We start from the raw sequence: 13,410 nt of genomic DNA, 5'->3' as shown, positions 1-13,410 counted from the left end.
GAGCCGGCCCTGGGGACACCGACTGGGGGACATTCCCTCCCACACACATCAGGCAAATTAGGCAGCTGCGAGGCCCCTGGGAGTGTGAGGCCTAAGGCGACCGCCTAAAGTGCCTAATTAGAGAGCCGCCTCTGATGAGTGCCGGTCCCGCGCAGCATAGATGTGAGTGTACTACATAAGGATTTTAATACAAGGGGATGTCATTTAATTTTTAATAAACAGGTTGCACAATGAGATCATCTATTGGTTCTTTTATGCTCTGATATGGGTGACCAACAGTTTGGAGCCCTGAAGAGGAGTTACAGTGCGATGATGGTTCCTGTGTATAAGGTGAAAGACATCAGAGATTTAGGCTGCTTTCACACAGCGGCGGTGGGGGCGTCGGCGGTAAAACAGCGCTATTTTTAGCGCTGCTTTACCGTCGTTTTTGCGGCGGTATTCGGCCGCTAGCGGTGCGGTTTTAACCCCCGCTGGCGGCCGACAAAGGGTTAAAACCGCTCGCATAGCGCGGCTATAGCCGCGGTATTGCCTCTAGATTGCCGCGCTGCCCCGTTGATTTCAATGGGCAGGAGCGGTGAAGGAGCGGTGAATACACCGCTCCTTCACCGCTCCAAAGACGCGGCTTGCAGGAGTTTTTTTCTTCTCCTGCCAGCGCACTGCTTCAGTGTGAAAGCCCTCGGGCTTTCACACTGAACAAACAGTAGCGGCTGTTTTGGGTCGGTTTGCAGGTGGTATTTTTAGCGCAATAACGCCTGCAAACCGCCCCAGTGTGAAAGGGCTCTTACAGTTAAAGCCTTTTTGACCCATGTTAGCCATCTGGGTCATTTGGCTCTGGTGAGTGGATAATCTTAAGGGGTTGGTGTCATGGTCACGTTTGAGAGCACAGAACAATGGTGTTTTATATTACAAGCACATAGAAGATCTCCTTACTTACAGGGGGACTATTTTTTCTTTCCACTTAAAGTAATACTAAAGTCTGTTTTTCTTTTTTTACTTTAAAAATGACAAACATGTCATACTTACCTGCTCTGTGTAGTGGTTTTGCACAGAGCAGCACAGATTCTCCTCTTCTCGGGTCCCTCACCGGTGCTCCTGGCCCCTCCCTCCCTGCCGAGTGCCCCCACAGCAAGCAGCTTGCTATGGGGGCACCCAAGCTGAGCCGCAGCTTTGTGTGTCCATTCAGACACGGAGCCATGGTTCAGGCTCAACCCCCTCTCGCTCCTGATTGGCTAACTGACTTTGAATGACAGCAGCGGGAGCCAATGGTGCCGCTGCTGTGTCTCAGCCAATCAGGAAGGAAAGTCCCATCAGCTTCCGTTTGGAACCACTTCTGTGGATTGCCCTTCACAGCATTGATATCCAACCGGCCCATAGCCGAATGACGGCTGCAGGGCGGTTGGATAACTCTGGGAGGGCGTACTATGACGTCCTCCCAGAATTCCCCTCTCTCGCGCCCCCTGGGGCGCGCACCCGAACACATCCGTGACCACCGGGTCCAGAGGACCCGGCGCATCACGGATCCCGGTAAATGGCCGCTGATCGCGGCCGTTTACCATATGATCGCGCCGTCATCTGATGACACCGGTTCCTCTCCTCCCCTCCTGTATACCGATCGGTACACAGTGAGCGGGGAGGGGGATGGATGGATGTCTGCAGTGCTGTGGGCTGTATGTGTAGTGCCCACAGCGCTGCACAGAGACATCCAGCCATCCATCCATCCTTGCTCAGCCATCCCTCACTACTATGCAATGCTGTGCAATACTCTGCAATACCCCCACAATACTCTGCAATACTCTGCAATGCTGTGCAATACTCTGCAATGCTGTGCAATACTCTGCAATGCTGTGCAATACTCTGCAATACCCCCACAATACTCTGCAATGCCCCCACAATACTCTGCAATACCCCCACAATACTCTGCAATGCCCCCACAATACTCTGCAATGCCCCCACAATACTCTGCAATGCCCCCGCCGTACTCTGCAATGCCCCCGCCGTACTCTGCAATGCCCCCGCCGTACTCTGCAATGCCCCCGCCGTACTCTGCAATGCCCCCGCCGTACTCTGCAATGCCCCCGCCGTACTCTGCAATGCCCCCGCCGTACTCTGTCATGCCCCCGCCGTACTCTGTCATGCCCCCGCCGTACTCTGCCATGCCCCCGCCGTACTCTGCCATGCCCCCGCCGTACTCTGCCATGCCCCCGCCGAACTCTGCCATGCCCCCGCCGTACTCTGCCATGCCCCCGCCGTACTCTGCCATGCCCCCGCCGTACTCTGCCATACCCCGCCGTACTCTGCCATACCCCGCCGTACTCTGCCATACCCCGCCGTACTCTGCCATACCCCGCCGTACTCTGCCATACCCCGCCGTACTCTGCCATACCCCGCCGTACTCCGCAATACCCCGCCGTACTCCGCAATACCCCGCCGTACTCCGCAATACCCCGCCGTACTCCGCAATACCCCGCCGTACTCCGCAATACCCCGCCATACCCCCCAATACCCCGCCATACCCCGCCATACTCCGCAATACCCCGCCGTACTCTGCAATACCCCGCAATACCCCGCCATACTCCGCAATACCCCGCCATACTCCGCAATACCCCGCCATACCCCGCAATACCCCGCCATACTCCGCCATACTCCGCAATACCCCGCCATACCCCGCCATACCCCGCCATACCCCGCCATACTCCGCAATACCCCGCCATACTCCGCAATACCCCACCATACCCCGCCATACTCCGCAATACCCCACCATACTCCGCAATACCCCGCCATACTCCGCAATACCCCGCCATACTCCGCAATACCCCGCCATACCCCGCCATACTCCGCAATACCCCGCCATACCCTGCCATGCTGAGCCATGCTCAGCTGTACTCGCCCTCTGTATGTGGCCAGGCTGTGGAAGTCTCACACATGTGGTATCGCCGTACTCAGGAGGAGTAGGAGAATCTATGGGGTGTCATTTTTGGTATGTACATGCTATGTGGTAGAAATATTGTATAAATGGACAACTTTGTGTTAAAAAAAAAAAAGCGTTTTAACCACTTCCCGCCCGCCGGCCGTCATACAACGTCCTTGACTTTGTGCGGAGATATCTGAATGATGGTTGCAGCTACAGGCATCATTCAGATATCAGCTTTTTCAGCCGGCGATTCCCTACACCATGAGAATGATCATAGCAGCTGTTCCACTGCTTGATCGTTCTTACGGGAGGCGAGAGGGGATGTCCCCCCCTCCCGCGCTTCTACCGACTCACCGCTACGATCGAAGCAAGGATCGTTTTTTGTTTTTTTTAATTTCAGGCTTCCCAGCCTACAGGTGAGATGTGGGGTCTTATTGACCTCATATCTCACTGTAAAGAGGACCTGTCATGCCATATTCCTATTACAAGGATGTTTATATTCCTTGTAATAGGAATAAAAGTGGTCAAAATTTTTTTTTTTTTGGAAAAAAGCATCAAACTAAAATAAATAAAGTAAAATGAACAATAAAGAAAAAAAAAAAAAATTTAAAGCGCCCCTGTCCCTGTGTGCTCGCATGCAGACGCGAACGCATACGTAAGTCCCGCCCACATATGAAAACGGTGTTCAAACCACACATGTGAGGTATCGCTGCGATCGGTAGAGCGAGAGTAATAATTTTGGCCCTAGACCCCCTCTGTAACTCAAAACATGTAACCAGTAAAAAATTTTAAAGCGTCGCCTATGGGGATTTTTTAGTAGCAAAGTTTGGCGCCATTCCACAAGCGCGTGCAATTTTGAAAGGTGACATGTTGGGTATCTTTTTACTCAGTGTAACTTCATCTTTCACATTATGCAAAAACATTAGGCTAACTTTACTGTTTCGAGATAAAAAGTTGCAACGACCGCCATTGTATTCTCTAGGGTCTTTGCTAAAAAACATATATAATGTTTTGGAGTTCTATGTAATTTTCTAGCTAATAAATGATGATTTTTACATGTAGGAGAGAAATGTCAGAATTGGCCTGGGTGCTCCAGAACGCCTGAAGGTGCTCCCCTGCATGTTGGGCCTCTGTATGTGGCCACGCTGTGTAAAAGTCTCACACATGTGGTATCACCGTACTCGGGAGTAATAGCAGAATGTGTTTTGGGGTGTAATTTGTGGTATGCATATGCGGTGTGTGAGAAATAACCTGCTAATATGACAATTTTGTGGGGAAAAAAAAGTAAAAAAAAACCCTTGATTTTGCAAAGAATTGTGGGAAAAAATGACAACTTCAAAAAACTCACAATGCATCTTTCTAAATACCTTGGAATGTCTTCTTTCCAAAAAGGGGTCATTTGGGGGGTATTTGTACTTTTCTGGAATGTTAGGGTCTCAAGAAATGAGATAGGCCGTCAGTACTTCAGGTGTGATCAATTTTCAGATATTTGCACCATAGCTTTTGGACTCTATAACTTTCACAAAGACCAAATAATATCCACCGATTTGGGTTATTTTTACCAAAGATATGTAGCGGTATAAATTTTGGCCAAAATTTATGAAGAAAAATTACTAATTTGCAAAATATTATAACAGAAATGAAGGAAAATGTATTTTTTTACAGATTTTTCGGCCTTTTTTCTTTTACGGCGCAAAAAATAAAGAACCCAGCGGTGATTAAATACCACCAAAAGAAAGCTCTATTTGTGTGAAAAAAAGGACAAAAATTTCATATAGATACAGTGTTGCATGACTGAGTAATTGTCATTCAAAATGTGAGAGCACCAAAAGCTGAAAATTGGTCTGGTTAGGAAGGGGGTTTAAGTGCCCAGTTGTCAAGTGGTTAATATATATATATTTGATCGTTAGCCTACATCGTTTTGCCTATCCTCTATATCAACGCTGGTGTGAGTATATTCTCCATGTATTTTGGAACCTTTCCTTGAAAACTGATGTGTTCTCTATATTCCCCTAATTTAAATGCATCAACCTCAAATTATTCAATCTGTTGTGGTTATCTTATGACATGGTTTTTCCACAGATATACACAAAAAGTTTCAGACTGGGCTATCTACTGAAGAAGTGGGCGTTGCCACATGAAAAGCGTAGAGAGTTTACGGCCTTCATGCATTGAAAATGATATGTTCCTGTAACCATGGGTGATATGTTGTATATACATGTCTAATTTGTGTACTGATGATATAACCTAAAATCAAATTGTATGTGTTTTTTATGTATTTTGTAATACATTTTGTATGTTTTTAACATTTTGTTGGACCATTGTATTTAGCACCACTCATAAAAGTCACATGGGCACATCTGCTTTTGGCTTTCCCATATATCACACACCAATGCATACATGGACATGCCCCCCCCCCCCCCCCCCCCCTTATCTCAAAGAACTTCTCAAACCACAAAACACATCACGTTCCCTCTGCTCTACTCACTTAAACCTTCTTCAAATACCTAGAACTAGACGGAAGACAATGGGAGACAGGACTTTTTGTGCAGCTGCCCCGCGCCTGTGGAATTCCCTACCTGATGTCTTGAGGGCTCCTCAATCCACTGACTGTTTTAAAAAAGGTCTTAAGACATTTATTTTTAGCAAAGATTTAACAAACAAAGCTTTAGCAAAGCTCTAACCTGTAGCACTTTGAGATCTTTTGATGAAAAGGGCATTATAAATAAAATGTATTATTATAATGTATTATATTGGGGACTGAGTGCTGCTGTAGTTTGCGCTTAGGCAGTCATTTTTTTGCCTACAAATCCTGGTGGTCAAACACCAAGCCCAATTCTTGGCCTAACCTGCTCAAACCTTTAAATCTGTAGATTAACAGTGTTATTGAAAATTCTGTATATGCATTTGAGTCACATAGAATGCATTAAGATAAAAAAAACCTTCTGCCTTTAGAATCACTTTAAGAAGTATTATGTTGATGTGATTTATTTAAAGGATTGTTTAATTTTCTATTTGCTTTGTGCTTAGTAATTTAGGTTGGATATTTTTTGTCTTAAATGCAATAGCATAATAATTTCACACAGCTATAGTTGTTTTAGTGTATGCACATTTATTGGTTTTACTGCAGCACGTTATACATATATTTTCACTTTTATTTATCAATTTTATGGAATTAGGATATTGCCATAGAGCTGTTTATTGTATGTTATAATCAGGGCTTTTTTTCTCAGAGAATAGGTGCAGGAACTCAACCATGCCCGCCACATACACATACCTGCCGAATGGCATCAAATAGCAGCTCTTCCCTCTGCATACAATTCCCTCCCTCCATTGCCCTCATCTTCTCCCCCCTCTTTAAAAAGCTCCACCATCTGTCATATTTTTTTACCTTTGTTGCAATATTAAGCTGAAACACCTATCTGGCTGTAGTACCTCCCAGTATATACCACTATACTATACTACAGTCACTTGCAAGGGAGATCATGCAGTGGGAGCATCAACAGCTGGTCACCAGGGAAAAAATTGAGACCACAGAGGGTGCAGCCTACCACGCACCCTCTCCTGCCCATGACTGCACTGAACCCTGAATACTACCAGCATTGCTGCAGAGGTTGAAGGGGTGGGGGGGTCAGCCTGTCAGTGCTCAGACTATAAGCCGCACGCTGCATCAAATTGGTCTGCATGGCTGTCGTCCCAGAAGGAAGCCTCTTCTAAAGATGATGCACAAGAAAGCCCGCAGTTTGCTGAAGACAAGCAGACTAAGGACATGGATTACTGGAACCATGTCCTGTGGTCTGATGAGACCAAGATAAACTTATTTGGTTCAGATGGTGACAAGCGTGTGTGGCGGCAACCAGGTGAGGAGTACAAAGACAAGTGTGTCTTGTCTACAGTCAAGCATGGTGGTGGGATTGTCATGGTCTGGGGCTGCATGAGTGCTGCCGGCACTGGGGATCTACAGTTCATTGAGGGAACCATGAATGCCAACATGTATTGTGGCATACTGAAGAAGAGCATGATCCCCTCCCTTCGGAGACTGGGCCACAGGGCAGTATTCCAACATGAAAACGATCCCAAACAAACCTCCAAGACGACCACTGCCTTGCTAAAGAAGCTGAGGGTAAAGGTGATGGACTGGCCAAGCATGTCTCCAGACCTAAACCCTATTGAGCATCTGTGGGGCATCCTCAGGTCTCTAACATCCACCAGCTCCGTGATGTCCTCATGGAGGAGTGGAAGAACACTCCAGTGGCAACTTGTCAAGCTCTGGTGAACTTGATGCCCAGGAGGGTTAAGGCAGTGCTGGAAAATAATGGTGGCCACACAAAATATTAACACTTTGGGCCCAATGTGGACATTTTCACTTAGGGGTGTACTCACTTTTGTTGCCAGTCATTCAGACATTAATGGTTGTGTGTTGAGTTATTTTGAGGGGACAGCAAATTTACACTGTTATACAAGCTGTACACTCACTACTTTACATTGTAGCAAAGTGTAATTTCTTCAGTATTGTCACACAAAAAGATATAATAAAATATTTACAAAAAAGTGAGGGGTGTAGTCACTTTTGTGAGATACTGTATACAGTATATCAAATACACTGCCTGTATGCTACTAACTAAGCTGCCTAATCTCTCTTCATTCATTATACTATATGCGGCCGCCGTGTAAGCAGCAGCCTTACATAGTGTGGGGCGTGGACTTAGCCCCCTGAGCCATAATTGGCCAAAGGCACCCTGCCTTTGGCCAATTATGGCTCTCTCAGCAGAGCGCATTGTGATTGACCAAAGCATGCAGGTCAGGTGCATTCCTTGGCCAATTGTAAGACGCCTATGCACTACCATCTCGCAGTGCATTACGGGGCGTTCTGTGGCGCTCAAATTTGTCCCCCATGTTCAACTCAAACAGCGGGACCATCCCTAACAGACACTAACACTGGAAGAACACCGGGGACTCCACACATAACAGGATGGAGACAAACCAAGTTATAATCCGGGCTGGTGGAGACAATGTACTACCGATGGGCTCTCTTCATCCACCAATGTCCTCCATATATGAATCAGACTTATAGGGAATGTAGTGTTGTTGGACAGATGTTCTTTGTTCAGTTATAATGTTTAGGACTATAAATTATTGCTTTAAAACATGTTTGTATTTCTTTTTATTTAAATTGCTTCATACTCCGATATGTTCATTTTTTGCATTTACCCAGTACAGCCAGTAGGTGGTCCAACTCTTCAACTTATTCATTCTCCTTTGCCCTGTGAAGATTGTAATTTGCTTTCCTGCTATTCAGACCACAGATGGAGGAGTCAGAGGAAGGACACCCCTCTACCTGTCTCTGTCCCCCCCTTGTCTCTGTATGGGGGAACAATTAGAGGGAGACAGTCCACAAGTGACCAGCTAGTGCTGGGCTGTCTTATTGGAAAGCCCAGAATTCTCTGTAACAGGATGTCATGGAAGAGATCTATATTAAAAGTTTATTTTTAAAAGGGAATTTTCATACAAGTAATAAGAAAAGTGACATAAAAGATCAGTTTATGAATTTGTAAATATTCCCAAGAAATTGAATAAAACAACCAAAATACATTATAGATTATCATTCATTTTGTATTCGGGTAAAATGAAAACAAACAACGCAACAAGAAATTCCCCGGCTGTGACTTCCATTACACCTGTACTGAGGGGAATATGGAGGGGCCATTGCTGGATGTCTTCTGAAAATGCTATTCTCCTGGCTGTCTGGGGACTCAGTGTTTGGGGACACTGACCTGGAACAATCATGCCGATCAGGAAATTAGAGTTAAGTCAGAACTCCGAGTTTGAATACTTGTTCCGGGTTACTGACATAGAAAGTACAGAAGCCATTGGATCAGAATGACAGCCAGGGAACTAGTATTCTTTAGAAATAGTTAGCAATGGCGGCCACCATACTTCCTTCATACAGATTCCTATAATACAATTGTGTAGGATGCAGACAGGTTAGTGTGTGATGATATATTAGCAGTATGCGTCTCCTTTTTATGTCCTGTACATCCTGGGGAAGGTGAGAGCTCTATGCTGCTCTGTACACACACACACCGGGTTATACCGCTCCTCTTCCTCTGCCCCTCCCCCAACCTGCTCTATTGTCACCCTTCACCCCTCTCCCCTCCCCAGATCTCCATGAGTCCTCCCAGTACAGACGGAGCTCATCACCTCTCCCACCATCTACCAGACCTCACTTCTGTCCTTCCCGGCCCCCTCCCCCCACATGGGGTCATGTGACCCCTCCTAGATGTACAGAGGATGCAGTGTGGTCACTGTGATGGGATAGGATGTGGTCACCTCTCCTCTATTTCCTCCTTGACGGTATCCTCTGAATCTGCTCATTGCTGCTACTCGGCACAAAGTGACTATATGTAGAGGAGGAGCAGAGGGTGGGGGAGGAGAAGGTGGAAAATTTTCAAGTGTAACTCAATGTGATAACTTCCTGTTTGAAAAATGATAGGAAAACTAATATCAGATAGATAGATATCCTAATGGCTGTCTAATAGCAGTGACTCCTGTAGTTGATTAGTTATTTCAGCCAACTATAATTTCCCAATATATAATTTATCCACCAATTCCATCCCCCCTTTTCCTGTGATCTTCCTAATCTCTGGGCGGAGTTCTCCCATCTCCTGATTCCCTCCACTACCTTTATACAACCTTTCCCTACCCATATCCCAGCATGGAGGGGCTCAGTGAAGGTGGTGGTGAAGGTGTGGAGATGTCGGATCGGGTCACACAGATCATAAAAGGAGATCCGTCCGGCCTCATAATCCAGATATATCCTGACTCTGTTACTGGAGATATTGGTGGGAAAGAAGATCTTTTTCCTGTCATGCATTACCTCATACTGATCACCTTCCCTGTACAAACCCCAGGACTTGCTATTCCTTCCAATCACTGACTGCTCTCCTCTCCTGTCTATACTGGGGTAACACATCCCAACTCCCCACCAATCTGATCCCCCGACCTCCACTTCCCAGTAATGTCTCCCTGAGGAGAAACTCTGACTACTCAACACCTGACCACAATACTGAAATCTCTCTGGTGTTACTGGACGATTCTGGTTACTATATGCATTTGATACAGTTTTTCTGTAATTTGATATATGTAGAAGATTATGAGCCGTGTTTACATCCAGTAATATGTCTGCAGGTTCCTGTATATAGAAGTATACATTTACCTCTGTTATTATATCAGATAATGTGTGTAATGTGTGTGATATCCCATCCACATCCTTATCCTCTCCATCATGGAGGAGTTCCTCACGTCTCTCTCTGTCCTCATTATCTCCATCCTCAGTATCACACAAGTCACCTGTGTCTGATTCCTGTAAGACAGTCAGTGGATCCGTCATGTTACACAGCTCCTCAATGTGACGCATCTTCCTGGACAGCTCCTCCTTCTTTATTTCCAGATCCCGGATGGAGATGGAGATCTGCTCTGCCCTCCCGGAGATTTCCCTCAGGACTCTCTTCTCCAGGTCTTCCAGACGTCTCCTGAGATCTCTAAACAGGGCAGTGACTCTCTCGGTGTCACCAGCAGTTTTTTCTTCTACTTTCCTCCTGTGTTCCTGCAGACTCTGGACTCTTTCCTTCGTCTCCTCTCTCTTTATCAGAAGGTTCTGCAGAACATTCCTCAGTGTCTCCTTCTTCATCTCAGAAGCCTCAGCCAGTGATTCCATCTCATGTCCTTTATGTTTTCCAGTCACACACAACATACAGGCACAGGTATTATCCTCAGTGCAGTAATACTCCAGGATCTTTTTATGGACGGAGCATTTCCTGCTCTCCATGGACAAGGTGGGGTCACATAAGACGTGTTCTGGGGACTTTTTGTGGGCTCTCAGGTGTTTATCACACAGAGAAACCTCACAGAGCAGACAGGATCTAACAGCAGGTACAGGAGAGTCCACACAGTAAGTACAGAAGACCCCCGACTCCTCCTGATCTGGCTGAGCAGACAGCAAATTCTCCACTATGTTACGTAGTGTTATGTTCCTCTGCAGTGCAGGCCGATCCTGAAACTTCTCTCTACATTCAGGACAGAAATAACCTCCAGACCCCTCCTGTGTATCCAGCACACGATCAATACAGACCCGGCAGAAGTTGTGTCCACATCTCAGCATTACAGGATCTGTATAAATGTTCAGACAAACGAAACATTCCAGCTCAGCTCTCAGGTTAGCAGACGCCATCGCTGACAGCAGAAAAGGCAATGAACATCTGACATGGGGAAGAATGCAGATGGGAGGGGTCAAATCCTGTTACACTAGGGGGACCAGACGTTTCCGGGGACAGTCCCTGGCCTGGGGAGGCTGTTCCCGGGGCAAGTCTGTCCCTGGTTCTGTCCTTGGGGGGGCCACTGACCTCCCCCTACAGAGCAGCACATACAGAGAGACCAGCTGTACCTACTGATCCCTGTCACTGCTGTTTCACTGCACCCGAGGCATAACAAATCCTCAAGAGAGGAGGGGGAAAAGAGTAGCCAGCAGATCCAGGATGGTTGGAGCGGCACTTCCTCAGAGTCACCAAGCAGAGACACGGCTTCTGAAGGCAGCAGGTTTGCTCAATCTACTATCAAAACTCCATCTGCTACTGCACTGGCCTCTTCTCCCCCCTGCAGAGTCTTCACAACCTCCAGAGCACACTGCATGCTGCATACCTCAGCACCCTCCTCCCCCCTCTCCCTCAAACACTGCCAGTGAGGCAACTCAGCTACCTGCAACTGCTTTCTCTGTTAACTAATGATGTACCAGAACAGTCTTCTGAAATCCTGGCTGCAGTTCACACTTATGCCACCTCTCACAGATGATATTAACCACTTAAGGACCGAGCCTCTTTCTGAGATTTGGTGTTTACAAGTTAAAACATTTTTTTTTTTTGCTAGAAAATTATTTAGGACCCCCAAACATTATATATATTTTTTTTATAACACCCTAGAGATTAAAATGGCAGTCGTTGCAATACTTTTTTGCACACCGTATTTGCGCAGCGGTCTTACAAGCGCACATTTTTTTGGAAAAAAATTTACTTTTTTGAATTAAAAAAATAAGACAACAGTAAAGTTAGCCCAATTTTTTTATATCTTGTGAAAGATAATGTTACGCCGAGTAAATTGATACCCAACATGTCACGCTTCAAATTTGCACCCGCTCGTGGAATGGCTACAAACTTTTATCCCTTAAAAATCCCCATAGGCGACATTTAAAAAATTCTACAGGTTGCATGTTTTGAGTTACAGAGGAGGTCCAGGGCTAGAATTATTGCTCACGCTCTACCGATCACAGCGATACCTCACATGTGTGGTTTGAACACCTTTCATATGCGGGCGCTGCTCACGTATGCATTCGCTTCTGCACGCGAGATCGGCAGGATGGGGCACGTTTAAAAAAAAAAAAAAAAAAGTTCTTATTTGTTTTACATTTTATTTAAAATTTTTACACTGTTCTTTAAAAAACAAAGGGTCACTTTTATTCCTATTACAAGGAATGTAAACATCCCTTGTAATAGAAAAAAAGCATGACAGGACCTCTTAAATATGAGATCTGGGGTCAAAAAGACCTCACATCTCATATTTACACTAAAATGAAATTTAAAAAAAATGTCCCTTTAAGAGCATTGGGCGGAAGTGACGTTTTGACGTGGCTCCCGCCCTGCAATGATATGGAGATGGGTAGGGACCATCTTCCCCTCACTTGTCTCCATGTCAGGCTAGCGAGAGGATCCGATCGTCTCCGCCGCTACCGACAGCTCCGGTAAGCGGCGGGCTCCCTCTCCCTACTGCCGATAAAAGTGATCTTGCGGCGAATCCGCTGCAGAGACCACTCTTATCTTGAAGCGGACCGCCCGCTCTTGAAGAGGATACCGGGGTTATGGCAGCTAGCTGCTACCATAACAACGGTATTCCTCTTCAAAAGTAGCGATGTAAAACGACGGCGGGTGGTCCGGAAGAAGTGATTAAATCGGTGTTCCACCGGCAATTTTTTTTTTTTTTAAAGTCAACAGCTACAAACACTGTAGCTGCTGACTTAACCACTTCCAGACTGCCACAGGCCGATGTACGTCCCTGCTTTGGGGACGGATATCGTTGTTATGGCAACAGCTAGCTGCCATAACCCCGGTATCCCCGTGCTCGGCCAGCGGTCAGGTACAAGATAAAAGTGGTCTCTGCCGCGGATTTGCCGTGAGATCACTTTTATCGGAGGTGGGAGAGGGGGCCCCCCTCCCACCGTGATCCGGTGCCCTCCGCCGCTTACTGGAGCCGGAAGCGATCGCGTCTGTCCCCTGGGCTGACATGGAGACGAGTGAGGGGAAGATGGCCCCCACCTGTCTCCATAACAATGCAGGACAGAAGCGACATCAAAATGTCACTTCCGCCCACAGCTCTTAAAAGGCCAATTTATTTTGTTTATTTTTTTAAAATGACAATTTTTTTTTTTTTTGCATTTTAGTCTAAATATGAGA

At 46.3% G+C, this 13,410-nt stretch overlaps 1 protein-coding gene across 1 annotated transcript in view; it reads right to left on the bottom strand.

Annotated features, from left to right (window-relative positions):
• LOC141134348 (uncharacterized) overlaps positions 1-12,057 on the bottom strand; it is a 78,560-nt gene extending 66,503 nt beyond the window's left edge. Inside the window, exon 1 of the mRNA XM_073623917.1 lies at positions 9,477-12,057. Within this exon, the coding sequence (XP_073480018.1) occupies positions 9,477-11,141 (1,665 nt within the window). The 5' untranslated portion in view covers positions 11,142-12,057. The remainder of the gene's footprint in view (positions 1-9,476) is intronic.
• Positions 12,058-13,410: the final 1,353 nt, after the last annotated feature.

The sequence above is a fragment of the Aquarana catesbeiana genome, linkage group LG03 (assembly GCF_042186555.1).
Source record: "Aquarana catesbeiana isolate 2022-GZ linkage group LG03, ASM4218655v1, whole genome shotgun sequence".
Taxonomy (NCBI): Eukaryota; Metazoa; Chordata; class Amphibia; order Anura; family Ranidae; genus Aquarana; species Aquarana catesbeiana.
The sequence above is the reverse complement of the archived record's forward strand: the minus strand, read 5'-3'. Positions and strand labels throughout refer to the sequence as shown.